The sequence below is a fragment of the Pyrus communis genome, chromosome 8 (assembly GCF_041283825.1).
Source record: "Pyrus communis isolate YQ-2024b chromosome 8, ASM4128382v1, whole genome shotgun sequence".
NCBI lineage: Eukaryota > Viridiplantae > Streptophyta > Magnoliopsida > Rosales > Rosaceae > Pyrus > Pyrus communis.
In genome coordinates this window covers 18,079,251-18,097,740 of record NC_142572.1, presented here as the reverse complement: position 1 = coordinate 18,097,740, position 18,490 = coordinate 18,079,251, and the positions used below count along the sequence as shown (strand labels likewise).

The 18,490-nt window shown below is 38.8% G+C and overlaps 1 protein-coding gene, 1 long non-coding RNA gene, 1 other non-coding gene and 3 pseudogenes across 3 annotated transcripts; 4 read left to right on the top strand and 2 right to left on the bottom strand.

Moving 5' to 3' along the window:
• Positions 1-4,077: 4,077 nt before the first annotated feature.
• Positions 4,078-4,800, top strand: LOC148695244 (WD repeat-containing protein ATCSA-1 pseudogene; annotated as a pseudogene).
• On the top strand, positions 4,796-5,788 carry LOC148695243 (WD repeat-containing protein ATCSA-1 pseudogene; annotated as a pseudogene).
• Positions 5,789-6,195: 407 nt separating this feature from the next.
• On the top strand, positions 6,196-7,110 carry LOC137716795 (uncharacterized). The gene is made up of 4 exons (XR_015965142.1): positions 6,196-6,350; positions 6,460-6,549; positions 6,833-6,898; positions 6,979-7,110. It is a non-coding gene; the product is annotated as an uncharacterized LOC137716795 (long non-coding RNA).
• Positions 7,111-7,256: 146 nt separating this feature from the next.
• Positions 7,257-9,500, bottom strand: LOC137716929 (increased DNA methylation 1-like). The gene has a single exon (XM_068456277.2). It carries the CDS (start codon positions 9,470-9,472, stop codon positions 7,388-7,390), a length of 2,085 nt encoding a protein of 694 aa, XP_068312378.2. The 5' UTR covers positions 9,473-9,500; the 3' UTR covers positions 7,257-7,387.
• A 2,507-nt stretch (positions 9,501-12,007) lies between these two features.
• On the top strand, positions 12,008-13,487 carry LOC137716875 (F-box/kelch-repeat protein At5g43190 pseudogene; annotated as a pseudogene).
• Positions 13,488-16,465: 2,978 nt separating this feature from the next.
• TRNAA-AGC (transfer RNA alanine (anticodon AGC)) lies at positions 16,466-16,539 on the bottom strand. Its single transcript has one exon. It is a non-coding gene; the product is annotated as a tRNA-Ala (tRNA).
• Between the last annotated feature and the right edge of the window lie 1,951 nt (positions 16,540-18,490).

The window sequence follows — 18,490 nt, the reverse complement described above, 5'->3', positions numbered from 1 at the left end:
CACAAGCCCTGAACAAGTGTACATTGGTGATGGCAAAGGTTTGCCCATCACTCACTCTGGCTCTTCTTTTCTTACTACTTCACCTAGTATTTTTGCACTCAAAAATGTGTTATATGTGCCTACTCTGAAACATAATCTACTATCTGCCAATCAATTTTTAATTGATAATCAAGTCTCCATGCATCTTTATCCCTTTCACTTCACTGTGAATGATCTTTCTTTGGGAATGATGCGTTTTAAAGGTCCTGTTTAACATGGTTTCTACCAATTTTATCAACATTCTCCTACTAATGACAAGCATATAGCCCTCACTGCTGCTCCAAAAGCTTCCAGGACTCTATGGCATGGAAGGTTGGGCCATCCTTCAGTTAACATTCTAAATAAGCTAGCTTCTACATCTTGTATTTCTATGCTACAAAATAACAGTACCTCATTTTGCTCATCTTGTGCATTAGGCAAATGTTCTAGGTGGTAATTTGTATCCACCATTAGTACTACAAATAAACCACTATAACTCATTCATACAGATGTTTGGGGACCCTCACCTATCGCTTCTAAGGATGGTTTCAGGTACTATGTCATATTTTTGGATGACTTTACCAGATACTGTTGGTTCTACCCTCTAAGATACAAATCTGATGTACTATCTTTCATGCAATATAAGTCTTTGGTTGAAAATGTTCTGTGCACAAAAATTATTGCCTTGAGATCTGATTCTGGTGGTGAATTCATGAGCAATATATTCTCTGATTTCTTGGCAAAGCATGGCATTCAACATCAGTTGTCTTGGCATAGACATCTTGTGGAAACTGCAGGGACTCTTTTGGCAGCTTCTAAAGTTCCTCATCTATATTGGGTTGAAGCTTTTGCAACTACAATCTATCTCATCAATAGGTTGCCTACTATATCTCGACCTTCACCTTGGGAGCCACTTTTCCAGAAGGTACCTAGTTATAACACATTGAAAGTCTTTGGCTGCTTATGCTTCCCATGGTTGAAGCCTTATATCTTTTCCAAGCTGGATGCTAAGAGCAAGCATTGTGTTTTCCTGGGCTATAGTCTCAACCATAAGGGGTACAAATGCCTTGATCCTGTCACAGGGAGAATTTACATCTCTCGACATGTGTTATTTGATGAGACCACTTTTCCATTCCATAACCTCATTCATTCTCCTATCTCTTCCCAACCTTTATCTACCATCTTATCCTCTCATATACCATCTTCTTTAACTTTTATCTCAATTCCTCCAATATCACCTCAACCTGCAATATCTGCCGAGTCATCTTCTTCACATCAACCTGTTTCTCAACCTGTATCTTCACCAGATTCACTACCCAATGCTTCTTCCCCATCACCACTAAACACTCATCGTATGCAAACCAGCTCAAAGTCTGGTATATACAGGCCTAGAGCTCTCACTGCCACCAAACATCATCTTCCCTCTCATTTGTTACCAGATTATATTCCCACAACCTATCCCTAAGCATCCAAACATCAAAATTGGCGCAATGCAATGCAGGAGGAATTTAATGTTTTATTAAACACCCGCACCTAGTCTCTTGTTCCCCCACATCCATCTCAAAACATTGTAGACTGCAAACGGGTTTTTCGGATCAAACGAAAACATGATGGATCTATTGATCGATATAAGGCCCGGCTTGTTGCCAAGGGCTTTCATCAATAGGAAGGTCTCGACTACACTAAGACATTTAGCCCTATGGCTAAACCAGTGACAATTCGTCTTCTACTCACTTTAGCTGCTCAATTTGACTGGTTCTTGCAGGAACTTGATGTCAGCAACACCTTCTTGCATGGTAATCTCTCTGAATCGATTTTTATGTAGCAACCTCCCGGATTTGCAGATCTCACCAAACCAAATCATGTATGCTAGCTCCATAAATCCTTATATGGCCTGAAACAGGCTCCTCGAGCCTGGTACGATAAACTGCATGCTGCCCTTCATCCTTTTGGGTTTGTTGGTTCTCAAAGTGACCACTCTCTATTTGTCAAAAAGGACCCTTCATTGATATTCATCCTCGTCTATGTGGACAATATTCTGGTCACTGGTCCTTTATCTATTGCTTGTCAAGATGTGATTCACCAACTGAGCACTATGTTTCCCATCATTGATCTTGGAGCTTTACACTATTTTCTTGGAATTGAGGTCAAGCGCTATTCTAATGGTATTTTCTTATCTCAAACCAAATACATCCTGGATTTGCTAACTAAAGCAAAAATGGTTGATGCCAAACCCTGCAGCACACCACTTGGTACCTCCAAACTTGATCATAACTCTCCTCCTCTTGAGAATGTTACCGAGTATCGATCTTTGGTTGGTGCTCTTCAATACCTAACCTGGACAAGACCAGACCTCAGGTTTGCTGTCAATCTTGTATGTCAGTTCATGCATACTCCAAGAGTGTCTCACTTTCAAGCTGTAAAGCACATACTCAGGTATCTTAAGGGCACCATTGATCTTGGACTCTGGTTTACCAAATCCTCCTCTTCTCCCTCTCTCACGGCCTTCTCAGATGCTGACTGGGCAGGTTGTTCGTTAGATAGGTGATCTACTGGAGGTTATTGCATCTATCTGGGAAACTCACTTATCAGTTGGAGTGCTAAAAAGCAACTAACTATTGTTCGTTCCTCAACAGAGGCAGAATATCGATCCCTTGCCAACACTGACTCTGAAATCACTTGGATTTGTAAACTGCTTACTGATATTAGGTATTGTTTACCTTGCTCTCCCCAATTTTGGTGTGACAATGTCTTTGCTATGTCTCTTGCTAAGAATCTTGTTTTTCATGCTCGGACAAAACATGTAGAGATTGATTATCACTATATCCGTGAAAAGGTCTTGGCACAACAAGTCTCTCTTCACTTCATCTGCACACAAGACCAAGTGGCTGATATATGTACCAAATCTCTGTCCAAGACCGATTTCTATTCATCCGAGACAAACTTCCACTTCGAGTTCTCCAGTTTCGTTTGAGGAGGGATATTAAGGACAATATTGTAAATTCATCTTCTAGGGATAATACCTAGAGGCTAAGGAAAACTGTTAGTTTGCTATGATTAGTTTTCTCTTAGTTAGAAAGTTGTTGTGATTTTGTTAGCCTCACAACTTATATATATACTCAGATTGTAATCTTATTCTTTTGTGAAAAGAAAATATAATTTCTAAACAGATGCCACCTTTCCAAATTTAAGTGCTTTGAGGCTTGAGGAAATGCAGAAGTCGATGCATCAGTGGAAGGAGAACTCCCCACAAGTAGGCCCAAATCTAAGGTCATTTGCAATACCTTTTAGAATTTAACAATTTTGGAAGTTGTTGGTTGTCACAGCTTGAAACATGTAAAAGAATTGACATTTGGGAAATGTAAAAGAATGATACATATGGAGGAAATTACATGTTTGTTTCTTTGTAATGGTCCTTATTTTAAATTTTGCAGTCCTCATTAGTTCATTTTACAGGCCAACTTCACATAAACTAATGATCCGGATCTTTTTTTTTTTCCTCTCTTCGGCGACTTAGATCTTTGACTCATTGAACTATGGGCACAGAGATTCGGAGAAGACCTCGACTTCTCAATTCCTAATGATTTTTGTTTGGGTACTTGATTCTAGGTTAGGCTATCATTGAATGTAGAACACTACTTTGCTACCGAAAGAATAGCAGTTGCTAAACCCCAATCATAAATAGACATGTGTCTAAATAATTAAAACTAAAAATTATAATTAAACATGTGTTTATCTGTGATTGGGAATTCAACAACGAACTAGTATTCTTGAATTTATCACAATAATCACATTCATCACAATAGCTAATAGGCCAATTCTATTTAATATCGAATTTATCATTCGAGAACGAAACTTGATAGCTCTCATTCACGAGTACAGATCCTCCCCAAATCTAAAAAAATGGAGTCTAAGGATAAAATGATTCGAACCGTTGAAATTTGATCCAACGGCTACAATTATTATAACTTTTAGAAATACCCTCTATTCGTAGTCTTTGAATCAAATTTTAATGACTCGGATCATTTGATATTTAAGTTCGTTTTTTCAGATCCGAAAATGTGGCGGGAAATCGGGGACAGGGAAGCGGGCAAGCTCCGCCCAAATTTGTTCTCAAATCGAATCAAGTCTACTCGGATCCAAACGCTCCAACTCTCCAATCACAAAGACATCATCTCCCCTCACCGCGGCTCCGTCAACTCTCTCCAGCTCGATTTGACGGAGGGCCGGTACCTGTTATCCGGCGCCTCCGATGCTTCCACCGCCGTGTTCGATGTCCAGCGCAGGATCGATTACATAGGCGGCGGAGCTATCACGAGGCACAAGTGCCTGTTTGCGGTGGATAAGCAGCACGAGCACGGGCATAAGTACGCGGTGTCCTCCGTCGTGTGGTATCCCGTCGACACCGGACTGTTTGTGACGGGGTCGTACGATCATCACATCAATGTTTGGGACACGAGTACGACTCAGGTAGTGATGGACTTCAAGATGCCGGGGTAGGTGTACCGGACTGCAATGTCGCCGTTGGCAACTTCTCACATGCTCATTGCTGCCGGAACCGAAGATGTTCAAGCCTGCCTCTGTGATGTTGCCTCTGTGGCTTTTGCTCACACCTTGTCTGGCCATAGCGGAATGTCCCAAAATTCTTAGAATTCGACGTTTGATGCGCGCTTGATACATAGAAAGTTAAAAAATTTTAACTTCTTATCATGGTTATGTGAACACATAGGAATAAAGTTTCATGCATCTAGAGGGCCCTAAGTGCTGTATTTTCATGATGGCAGATGGTGTGATGAATGTGGAATGGTCTACTTCTAGTGAGTGGGTTTTGCTTCCAGGTGGATGTGATGGTGCAATACGTTTTTGGGACATTAGACGTGCCGGATGTTTTCATGGTTTGGACCAATCTCAGTCTCAGCTTGGGAGGCGTCCACCCATCCTGGAACGCTCTGCCACAACTAAGGTTTTATTCTTTTCTTGGCTGAGCCAAAAAAGTTTGTTTTCAAATTACTTATCACGTAATTTTGTTCAGTTTTTATGAATATTATTTGCTTCGCTGTTAGTTAGCCTATTTCACCAGCATTTCTGAAATGGTTTTATATACGTTTTTGGGAAATGTTGTTTCCTCTATGTTAACCTATTAAATCATTGGTACTGAAAAATGTTTTTATGCTTTCTTTCACTCCTGTCATGTTATTCTTCTCCGTTTTATTCAATATAAAGTTGAACACAGCTAAACTTGTTGGTGTCACATGGATCTGTGACTTTTATGACAATGAAACGTGATGAGATCTCAACCAATACGATGATCCACACTGAAGATACAGTGTGAATGCACGACCCATTATATGCGATGTCTATTTGCTTGTATAAGTCCCGAGTTCTTTTTTTTCAAATTTCAATTATAACATCATTGCATTTTTCGCAATGTTTGTTATTGAAGCTTGTAGTTAGTAGGAGAATCTAGTTTTAACCGGAGAAAATGGTTATGTTGAACTTTTCTTTTTACTGATAATATTTGATTTTATGTCCGGCTCAGGGTTCAACAGTTAAGTCCTCGTCCCCAAGTCAAAGCACATCTGCAAAAGCTCGGGCAGCACAAAGGAAACTTACGAATGGGAGTGGTGCAAAGCACTCACCTTTTGGTAAAGGTCCAGTAAAGGGATCTATGAAGCAAAGATTACATCCAGGGATGCTGTCTAGTCAAGAACGTGCCGCTGCTCATTACGGTGCTGTTACTGGATTAAAAGTCACTGAAGATGGCATGTAAGAGTGCAGGTTGAGTGATTTAATTTTGGACATTTGTTATGCTTAAGAAGGAAATCCATTTAAATTGTTTATCCTATGTTTGAGTCCCTTTTACCGAGTTAATATTTACACTAATCATAGTGTTTCAGGTTCACTGTTTACATTTTTTTTTAATTATATCCATCAGTTTACACTTTATCACAGAATTATTGCAGTTTAACCCGATTCGCTGGTGTCATACAGTACAGATCACACCTCAGAATACGACCTCCAACAGAAAATGAAAATAAAAAGAGAAAAGCATGCATGGGGGATCTCACACCTTAGTTTCCTATTGTTTGATTCATTCCTTTCGTGCATAAGTCAGTCTAATTGGTTTTTCACTCATTCCTCACCGCCGATGTCATTGATCGAGCTTTTGCATTTCAGGTTCCGATTCAAGACTGAGGTTGTGGGATATAGAATCTGGCTGCAACACTTTGGTGAACTTTGAAACTGTGCGTATGCAAACCAGCAAGCCCATACAGTTAGCTACAAGTCAGAATTCGGAGCTTGTTTTTGTTCCATGCATGACAGCTGTGACGGTAATGCAGTCTTTTTGTAGGTTGTGAGTCTTTTGAATTGTACATGTGGATTAAAATACAAGCATCTCTACAAACTTCAACGTTTGACATCCTGATTTTGTTTTTTAAGCGTTCGATATGTGGTCGGGTAAAGCATCCCTGAAATTTCGTGGTCACTGTGAACACAGTAAACTGTTGCTGGTTTAGTTCACAGGATCAGGTACTCTCCAAACAATTTAGGATTGTTCTATACGTCTTTTCCAATCAATGCTTTATAAACTAAAATGGCATTTAATATTAAAGTCGGTTCCTCCAACTTCTATGTCAATTAACGGGAGTTGTAGGCCCTTTTTCCAACTGTTCTAAGATCAGATTTAAAATTACAAAGCTTGTTGAAGTTTTCCTCCGTTAATTTATTTATTCCATGAGCTCACCTTGTTATCTATGGATTATTGATGATTTTTGACTCCTGTATGAATTGTAATTCTTGTCTCTCATTGCAGGAATTGTACACTGGTGGAAATGATAGACAAATTCTAGTTTGGCCGCCAAGAATGGTTTCCAATGAGGTGCGACACCTGATAATTTTGTGTATCTAACCTTATTAGTTGCTTAGCGGCTTGTATCTTATGCATGTTTGGAAATGCAGGACAAAGGACCCTTCAAGGACGAGGATAATTGGAGCGACTAGCACCCGCTGTGCTTGTGATCCTCATTTCCGCTAGGTAGAGCACCTTTGTCTTTCTCGGAGCTTCCTGTTTTGCTTTTAGATCTAAGAGGCTGTATTTGATAGGCACAATGATTAGTAAGTTTATATTTCTTTCGGCTTGTGTTATATGTACATTTAAACTCATTCTTAGAGTAGAATCAAGGGAAAAATTCATGGAAAAACTTGTGCACTGATGAATTAAAAGAAAAAAAACTGAGTGTTGTGAACGAAAAATAAAATTTGATAAGTGATATTTAGTTTAATAACACATTAAAAACATAATTACCAAACGTATCTGTCAAATATTTCCCTCGATAATTTGTTCAGTTATCCTATATAGTTACACACCCTAACAAAATCCTGGAATCAACCTAAAATTCTGTTTGTTGTACCATGCCGAGAAACTAGGTTCGTCGTTGTTGTCCAACAGCATGCAGTCAACATCAATCAAAAACTTGTCACCGGAGGCAACGTTCCCCAATTCTTGGTCTGAAGCTCCATTCTCCGGCTGATTGTCTTCTGCCTGAATTACTGTAGAGGTGACACCAGTCGATCCATCAAATTTGATACTTCCTTCGAACGGTATGGTTGCTGGCGTCGTAGAGTTGGTCCGTTTCAATACTTTATGGCACAAGATGGTGCCCTGGAAATCCATGAAAGTATAATTCAGAAACTGCATCCTCTCATTAGGTGTCATCTTTGAAAACCCAAATGAAGTGCTGGTCCATGTAGCCAGTGTGCTAGAAGCAGAAGGCAAAATCAGTCTCCCAACTCCCAAGTTGACGAGCTGGTTTTCGAGCTCATCCATCATAACACAACACATTCCTTGCCTACGATAATGGAACCTAGTTGCCACCAGAGGTACTTCCGCCAACTCACTGTATATCCTCACGCTGCCGACGGTAGTCACTTCCTCATCTCTCTCCAAAAGCACTGTGTAAAACCTTCTGAAGTTCAGGCGGCTAAGGTCCGATTCTCTGTTGAAAATAATGTCCTCGACAATGTCTCTTTTCGTGTAAGGATCCTTAGAAGGCTCGAAACACTCGTGCATCACACTCAGGGCCAAATTGAGCTTGCTGTAGTTCTCTGTCAAGTCTTCCATATCAGAATCAGCCGGAGTAGATGGCCTCAATATTGTCCAGGTCAGATTGTCGGGACCCACCAGAATTCGTTTCCCCACAATCTTGTTGATTCCCTTATATATGCCTTCACATTTTCTGCTGCAAAACCAGTTTCCTTTGGAATCCATTTCCAATTCCGCAACCCCTTCATTCCTCAGGCACCCAAAGTGGTATTTTTTATCACATTGGCTACATATCACAAAACCATTATTTCTATCCTCCTTAGGGTTTCCTTTACCACACTTCACACAGCAACACGATGGGCAGAACCAATCGCCTTCCAAGAAGTCCTTCAAACCGAGACAACTAGTGTGGAATGCAGCAGGACACCGATCACACAGAATCAGATCGCCTCCAAAGTGACACACGATGCATATATCATCATTCTGCTCATGATGATGATGATGATCTTGATGCACATTGTCAGCCCTCGCGTCGTCATTTGACCGTGTGACAGTGTTGGTGCTTCCTTTCCGACTCTTCATCATCTGCCTCTGACAATCGTTGAGAGTCCTGCCATCTTCCAAAATAATGTGGGCGCTTGGTCTATGGTTTGTGCTACCAGCATGTGTTTCAAACCCAGTGAGGGTAAACACCTTAGAACAACAGTCACACTTGATTCCCTCGCGGGTTATCTGACCGGTTGTCAATGGACTGTCAGTGCCTCTTCTAGGGCGGTAGTGTACCTTAGCATTCGGCGACACAGCATTACTGTCTATCAACCAAGACAGGACTGTCCTAGGGTTTCGAGTACCAGGATCCGTCATCTCAATCTGTCTCGCTGTTTTGGTAGACCGTAAAAGGTGTGTGACCTGCTGCTTAGTAGCTTTATTCTGTTTCCTTAGTCTCTTCATATCCGCAAGCACCTTCCCTCGCTTCTGTTTCGGACTCCAATCATCATCGACCTTCGATGTTTCACCAATCGTTCTCTTCTTAACCGTTTTTCTTGATGTCGATTGCTGTGTAACATCTACTACGATATCAGGAGCAGCAGAGCACTCCACTGACACCCCGGAATTTGAAGTAGTGCTTTCGGAAAACGCTCCTCCTGGAGAATTTACACAGGCTTGGCAAGCAAGGCGTAGCGAGTAGTAGACTTTTCCGATGGGAGACTCGTACCGCAACTCGGTCTTCTGCTGCTTGTTAGCATACCAGAACTTCCATCCCAAGGCGGAGAGGTGCCTTTTCGCCTTCTCAGTGACGTCGGACTTCCCGCGTCCGCGCTTGGTGTTGCCATTCGCCCAGTATTGAACTGCCGAGGGGCAGAATTCTGATTCCACTGTAAGTACCAGCTTTTGCTTCATCGCCTTCATCAAAATCTTCAAACCGTAAAAACTCTAATGCAGAAAAATATAATCCAAGAACTCAAGAAATTGCGAAAGACAGAGAAGTTAGAGAGAGAGAGAGAGAGAGAGTTATATTAGGGTTCAATGTGATGGAGGAGCTGTGGGATATTTAACTTGGGCGCTACGGAATTCCTAGTTCCAACAGGAAAGTTTTGATCTTTGCCCAGATCAACGGTCAGAATTCGTCTCCACTACTTTTTTCAAATTTTGAACGAAAAATCCCAATCTCTGTAAATATTTGACGATGTAAGAAAATCAGTAGTTGGAGAACAACTTGGAGAGATTCATAGTGAAGTATTTGGGTCGGTTGAGGATTGTGATATGTATGGGCGGTCGGGTTTTCCTAATGGGCTGAGGATTTCTGGTTTTTTGAAATTTATCATATTTATTGGAACGTTCCGATTTAGTACTTATTTTTCAGACCAACCTCAATGGTTGGGATTAAATCTAAACTTTTAGTCCAAAAAATTTAAGTTCCAACTCAAAACAGTTTTTCTTCTTCCATGTTATTTGCTTAAAATTTTAGAGAAAATTATTAAAGAATGATTTTAGGCCTTTTTTTTTTTTTGACATCTTTTTTATGTAAATAAAATTTATGTAGATTATCCTACTTTATATTTATGAACATTTTAACATAAAAGTATTTAAATTTGGATAAACAATAAAAAATCGTTAAATCTATCTCATTCTTATGCATATACACCACATGAAATAACATGGAAAACCACACGACCTACCCCATTCTTAAAATCAAATACACATGTGAGCAGCAAGATCAAAAAATAAAAAAATAAAGAAGAAGAATTGTTTGGCAAAAGTGGTTTTTTGTATATGTTTGAACAAATACATATGTATTTATAGACTGTTTGAGTGAATTTTTTTTTAAATAATTTTTTAAATTGTTTTAGCTATTGGATTTAATTTTAAGTTGTCAGATTTTTTTTACCGTTAGATTTGCTCATATTCGATCTTATGCATTGAATTTAATGTATTTATAAATTTTATTTTAAAAAAATTGAATCTAGACCGTTGATTGAACTAGCAATCTAACCACGTGGGTTGGGTCGTACAATAAAAAAAATAGTTGTTAGTTTGTCCGCAAGTGGCCAACAGAGTCAACAATAGGGCTAAATTTGGCTTAAAAATAAGTTCTACCCTAAATTCTTTTTTTAGCTCAACGATTAAAGAAGTTTTGGGTAAGTTAAAAACTTAAATTGTGAATTTTAACCCAATCATAAGAAATTGGTCTAAAGGATTAGAAATATCTATTCAAAATGTCTAGGCATCAACCCATGAATTAGTCGCTAAGAGCGGTTGATAAATCAATCCAAAAAGCGTGGAGGGCTCAAATCAACGGTCAAAAACAATCTTGCTTGCACCAAACGTGAGGTCGAATCCCCCAATCATATATAGTTAAGTTACTCCAAATTGACTTTCACATGCCATCACAAACACCGCCCACCGAGTTTTCATAGAATCAATCACTTCACCAATATGGGAATTAATCCAAAACAAGTAAGCACGTAGTTGAAATTGTAGTTCATAGTTAACAAATTTAGACTTTGCCAACCAGAAGTTAGTGGGAAATATGAAAAAAGGTTAATTTTCTGTTTTAAAAAATTGAGGGAGAGGAACACTAAATCAATAATAATTCATACTTTAGTGTCATGTCTTAGTTTTATATTTGATTACAAATCTATGGAAAGTTCTATTTAGTACATATATTTTATTATCATGCTCGCTTCTCTTGAGGCGTATTTATTTATTTATTCTAAATTGGTATGCAAGATAATGATGTTCCGTGCAGTCTTAATAGACTTTTTAAATTAAATGGTCTTGGAAATTAGAATAACTCATCATTTTAGTCTTTGAAATTTGAAATCAATAAAAGTAGCTCCTGAGTTTATCAACCATCAATTATTTTGGTTATTCCGTAAAAAAATTTGTTAATTAAGGACCAAAATGAGAAAAAATGCCCACAACTTAATAAACACTGGGCCAAAATGATTTGACAAAATTTGAGGGTATATTTGTCATTTTATCCTTATTAATGGAGATTTGTCACGGAATGACCAAAATAATTGATGGTGAACAAACTCAAAGACCATTACTATTGCTTTCGAATTTCAGGAACAAAAATTAAGAGTTATGTCAATTTCAATGACCATTTTGATTAAAAAAAAAACTTCGTTAATAACGTATCATGTATCGTTTATGTTCAAGTTTTCTATGCAGGCAGGTGAACATGCGTTCATCTCTAACATTCTTAGATCAAAATCTTGATGCCCACTTGATTTCCCATCCCAAAATTTGCACTTAAAAATGATTAACCAGCTAACACTTAGACTCTTTCTTGATTATTGAAATAAACACTTGGATTAAGTGGGAATAATTAAGGTCATTAGCGTAAGTCAATGCTTTCTACATCACTTCGTATTTAATCTTCCACCCTCTCGCGGCAAAACCTACAAACACACTCTCTCTCTCTCCTCCCAAATGCTCTGTTTCAAATGAAAGACCACTCTCAGCCAAACCACAACTGTCAAACCACCGCCATCTCCTCCTCTCCTTCCACGCCACCGGATATGGATGCCGGAATATGGAGCAAGCTGCCGGAGGAGCTCCTCGAGCTTGTCCTCTCTTTCCTCCCTCTCAAAAACTTACTGAATCTTCGATCGACTTGCAAGCGCTTCAAGTCTCTGTTATTCTCTCCCTCCTTCGTCTTCAAGCACTCCTCCTCCCCCTTCCCCTCCTTCCTCCTCCTCTCCCACTCTCAGTGCTTCCACCACTTCCCTCTCTACGACACCACCGCCGCCTCCTGGCGCAAGTTACCTTTCTCTCTCTCTCCTCTGCTACCCTGCACAACAGGCACAGCACAAGCCACCCTCCTCTCTTCGTCCAATGGGTTGCTCTGTTTCTTTCTCCCCAATTCGTTTCTCGTCTTGAACCTTATGACCAAGTCCTCCAGAGTGATCGAATTCCCATATTACCCTTTTGGATTCGAGATTTTCTCTTTGATTTCCACCCCTGCTGGGTACGATCTGTTCATGATCTCTTCCGGGTCGTCTTCCAAAAGCACTTTGCTCTACGATTCGAAGGCCCAATCTTGGCAAAAATTCAACTTTTCCGAGACGGTTTTAAGCAACAATTGTCAGGAGAAGGGAGTTTACTTCAAAGGGTGTTTGTATTTCGTGACGCCGGAGCCGTTTTCGATTGTCTGCTTTGAATTAGAGAGCGGGAAGTGGGAAAGACCGATTCCGGAGCTGCCGGCGGAGCTCATGTTTGCTCGGCTAGTCAGCAGCGGAGACGGCGGAGGAGGAGAGGGGAAGAAGCTGTGTCTGATTGGTGGGGTCGGCAGAAATGGGATTGCCAAGAGCTTGAAAGTGTGGGAATGGGAATGCAGCGGCGGAATGAAGTGGGTGGAGGTGGAGAGATTGCCGGAAAGGATGTGCAAGAAGTTGATGTCGGTTTGTTTCCACAACTACGAGCACCTGTACTGCTTTTGGCATCAGGGTTTGATCTGCGTCTGCTGCTACAATTGGCCGGAGGTTTTGTACTTCAAGGTTTCGAGGAGGACGTGGCATTGGGTCCCCAAATGCCCTTCTCTGCCGGATAAATCCAACTGCGGGTTCCGGTGGTTTTCCTTTGTGCCGAACTTGTATGCATCGGCTTGAGGAGAAAGAATTGCATGAAACGATAAGCAACGATGGCGTTGTGTTATTAACTTGTTAGTCCGAGAGGTGACGGTGGTAGTGTCTAAAGGGGTGCACGTCTTTTCTCAATTTCTGCTTCTGCTTCTGATAAGTACTTATTTGTTCCCTTGATCCGATTCTGCTTGTGTACATATTCAGGAAGGGAGATCTGTTTAGACATTAGATTTTTATTTTTATTTTGTTTTTTATTGCTGTGGGATTTCACATTTTAGAATATTGTTACGAGTAATACTACACTTCTTACATAATTGTACCATCATTTATACTATATGTCTAATTGAGGTAGGGCCACATATGTGGGTTCCATCTCTAGTTGAGAGATGTACAAACGATGATACAAATATGTGGTAAAAGTATCATTTATTTTCCTATTCAATAGTACAAGAGATGCTAATTTGATCCGTTAATTTCTTACAAAAAATGATTTCTACACACTTATTTTAACTTCATATGTTTCTCTTTATTTATAACCATCAGATCAAATAAATCAATCAGATTCAATTGTCAAGATTAAATAGAAATGTATAAATAAATAAATAAAACTAAAAGAACTACGTGGTAATCACTTTTATTTCTTATTTGATGCAAGTAAATATCGTCTGAATGAACTTAACATGAAACAAAGGAAACGCTGACACAAGCATTGACCCTTTCATTGCTTGCTATTGATCATTAAAATAATTTAATTTCATACCAAACACAATACTAATTAGCATGTCACTATTAACATAATTATGGATACGAAAATTTCTTTTAACATGATTGGAAGAAAATTATTTTATTTTCAGAAGTAAATTCTAAAAAAGGGCATTGAAATTTGGACCAAAAGAAAGCAAAAGAGTGGTTGGTTTATTAATATATTTTCTGTTGCTTTCCAAACGACATTGAAAATTTTTTTTTTTTTTTTTTTGACATAATATTTAATAATATAGATATGAAAATTATGTCAAAAATATGAAGTAACAAGAAGTCTATAAAAATTCTCATTTAGAGTTCCTTAGCATTTCTCTAGAAAAAAATAGGATGGAAAATTGTAAACAGTGTCTCTCTTAATTTCTCAAAGTAGATGACTTTTCAAAAAGTAAGAAATTGGTTGATGTTGAGAGAAATTGAAGAAAAGGGAAGAGAACGCATGTCACACTCGTCAACTACTCTAGAAATTAGAACTAAGTTGAACAGGTCACAGAAATACGAATTTATTGTACTTTTATGCGCATACGAAAGTAAATTCTAACAAAAATAACAAATATCAACGTCAGAAGAAAAATGAAGTAGGCAAACCACATTTGATTGTGTATCAGCTTTGACATCGAGGGTGGCATTGTTGTATCTGTACTGTGCTGCTACATCCCCATGGGAGAGACCTCATTTCTTAGCCAAACCCGAGTTAAGGGCCTGAAACTGTAGAGATAAATTCATCACATCTAACTGCTTTAAGCTTTGAAGATTGTCCACCCCCTAAATTTGCCATGGGCCTTGCAGGCATGTTGGGAATTTATTCGAACATGATGAAATTGACGGGTGTGAGCGTGCCACTACTAGATGCCGCTAGTAGACGGGATTTCAATGATTGAGATTGCGCCTAAGTTCGACTTCTAACCAAGAGATTGTGTCATTGAGTGGAAGTGGCTCTCAATCAAGGTTCTTTCTTTGCCTTAAAAACAAGGACTTCACTTATGTGAAGAAATGTAACAATATGTAAATGGCAGGTTTGCTGGAAGTGTAAATCACAGAGGAAAGTAAATGACTGGTATGGTAGATTGCTTGTAAATTAAATGACTTGAAATGAGTTGTAAAAAACTACAAAGGAGATCGATACTACTAGTGAACAGCAGAGCTAATAAACAAGGAAAGTAAATGGAGTTTGGTTAAAGGTAAATGTCTATAAGGAGATTGAGAAGCTGATTTGAGTAGAGTTGATTGATTGTTTGTTTGAGCGTCCATAATTCTTGTGTCTTTGTTTCTTTATATAGAGATCTAAGAAAGCCCATAGCTGAGAACATTGAACTTGCCCGAATGAACTCCATTACCAGCTTGCATGTGAAATAATATTAAAATAGGCAAACTTGCATTTCCACCACATGTCTATCTCCCACTTGCAATAAAATAATTAAAAGAAGCAAGTTAGCTTCTTTCACCACATACCCTTTGCCCGAAAGCCTACATGGTGCCTTCCCATCCACTTGTAATGAAAAAGCATGCATTTTTTTTTATTAAACAAAGCTCTTGACACACCTCCACCACCCAAACAAATGGCAAAAATATTATTTTAATGTCAAGTTATCCCACTTGATCCAGCCAAATATCTTCCAAGTTAGCCCTCTTGCACAATAATCCTCCAAATGCCATATTTTACCCGAATGACCCGAATAAGTAAAATGGTGCACATTTTAGGTGCAAACAAAGATGATGCGAGTTATCCACTTCAATCAAATCCCATTGCCAAACAAGCCCGACATACCAACAATGTCGCTTGATTTGAGTTAAACCTTATAATTTCCAAGAACCAGCATGGACGGAACCAATGAAGGCTCACTGGAGGCAGATGCCCCCACTCAAGTAATTCGCTTGTTTAGTTGCAAACTACAATTATATAATATACACATGTTATCTTTGAAGAAAATATATGTATCTAATATTCAACATACATTCATTCTACTTATATTTCATATCAAATATTATATGAGCAATAGTGCTCTTGTTTTGTCATTCAAACCGGAAAAAAAGGCTCTTCCACCTATCATGTACTTATATTTTTCTCATCACTGTGCCACTTTCCACTATTATATTGAAATTTTTGTAACATTGGAATTGTAATACATCATCATTTGAAACCATCTTTATTAGCATATTGCGTATAACCATACTATAATAAGATTTTCTTAATTGTTTTCGGTTGCCCCCACTAGAAGAAATTTATGGCTCTGTCCTTGAGAACCAGTCCACAAAATTGACAAGAAACGTTTCAAGAAGTCGTTTATAATCGAGTTGAAGACAATAGATTCGGAAAAGGCAAAAGGAATCCAATATGCAACTGTGATGATTATTGATTCAATTGCTTCTAATCCAATGCAGCAACTCAAGAACTACCTAAAAAACCCCACCAGCAAACAACTGATAATTCAAATCGTAAAGCACATCATCATACATAGCAATCCAAAAATTCAAAAAAGAAATTTTCCAACAAAATTTAAAAAAAAAAAGAAGAAGAACCAAAAATAAGAGAGAGCAAAAAGATTGAAGAAATTGCTCTCGTTGAGAGGCGAACTCAACACCTTCTGCTTGCTAAACAGGTGCTCTAACCAACTGAGCTACGAGAGCTTTCATGCTTATGACTACATTTAAAATATATATATATATATATATATTTATTATTATTATATGTTTTTTTTTTGGTAGTGAAAATAAAACTAACCGAAACAAACTGTTCTCGTTCAGAGTCGAAAGTCCCGCTTACTAAACAGTAAACACAATCTGCTTCCATTGAGAGTTAAAACACAAATTTAGGAGGAATTCTAATTAACTGCAAAGTCTGCAATTAGTTGAGGTAAAATTTTTGCAAAAGAGCTCTTAATTTTTCCTTTCTAGACGCTAATGAAAATCTATCAAATAGACTTTGATATCTTTTGATGGCTTAGCAAACTATATCGAACGTGTAGCACTCGTCATCAGTTGATTGTGATAGTGGATCCACATATGGACAAATGTATTCAAATGCCCCAGTTTCTTATAATTGTTTCTCATTCATGGTTTATTTTATGTTCTTCTTGAACACGATTGTCACGAGAGAAAAATACTTGAAAAATGCCTCGCAGAAGTCGGAGTAAAGTAAGAAGCCATGAACAACAAGCCAAACTAGTGTACAAAGTTTCATTAACTCGGATAGGAAAAATTTATGAATCTACCATTGGTTGAGCATGAAGTATTTATGAAATAATCTTTAAAATAAAAAACATGTGTTGCAATATTATTGGTTCATGTTATGCGCGCGAGTTTATCAATTTTGCGGGATGCCTTGTGGATTAGGAGCATTCCCAACTATATGTTAGAATGCTAGGATGCAGTCCCCCCTTGGTGATCTCCCCTCAGTCTCAATCAAGAAATGATCCTGATCTCCTTCTACTTGTCCATTCCACGAACTTTCCTTGAAAAATTCATAATACAAAACCACCCGATCGATCCCTCAGCTCATATTTTCCAGAAACACACACAGGCAGCAGCTTAGAGCACCCATGTTCACCATTGGATTGTCAATCCCTCCGGGAGCTGATGGCCGGGTAAACAAAGTCCCAACCTTTATAAACCAGAGTCTTATCAAAGTCTTCACCTCTAGGTTCTAACTCGCCTAATTGGTTTGGAACCCCAAAAATAAGGGTGGGACAGAAATGCCAAACAAGCTCTCAACTCGTAGGCTCTGTGCAATATTTCCACCTGCACTATCAGCACCTATGTACAATCTCACCTCCATAGTTGGCTAATCACGGCTCTCTTTTGCCATCTGATTCTTTGTTGCTTGTGTGAGAAGCAACCCATTGAAGAGCCGCCCAGCCATGCACCTTCATAAGCACATGGAAAATTTTTTATAATATTTTAGTGTGTTGTGTGCCACAAACAGTATTCCATACCGGACTTGGATCCTCTCCTGAGCCCAAGGAGAGATTCATTCTGACCAATGCACTTGGGGCGTTGGATGAAAATTCAATGGCTACAAACAGAGGGGTCCCTTTAAAGTTATAATAATTATAGTCGTTGGATTTTCATTCAACGGCCCAAGTGCTTTGGTCAGGAGGATCCTCTCCTTGGGCTCAGGAGAGGATCCAAATCCTTCCATACCACCTACTGCAGGAGACTCGGCGTGGAATGGGAACAGGTGGGTTTCTCACAATTTTTAATAATTATTTTGTGCATGCATTCAATGTTTTTAGAATTTTTTTATTGTGTTGAGCACCACAAACCATGTGGCCTGAGTTAAGTCATATTTTTTAAATAATTTTTTGTCAGTTTTCTTTGTGCCATAAGTCGAGGACCATAAACAAATAACCTGGGAGGAGAAAGGATGATCAACACGTGGGAATCATGTGCAATATAGGTATTTTACTGTGTGAATCATGCAAGAAGGTAATGGAAAGGAAAAACTAGGGGTATTTCCGTCCGGACACTATTAATGAACAGTGTCATTCCCAACTGGGTTTTAGTATATATAATTTTTCAGACCAACCTCAATGGTTGGGATTAAATCTAAACTTTTAGTCCAAAAAATTTTTGGAATTAA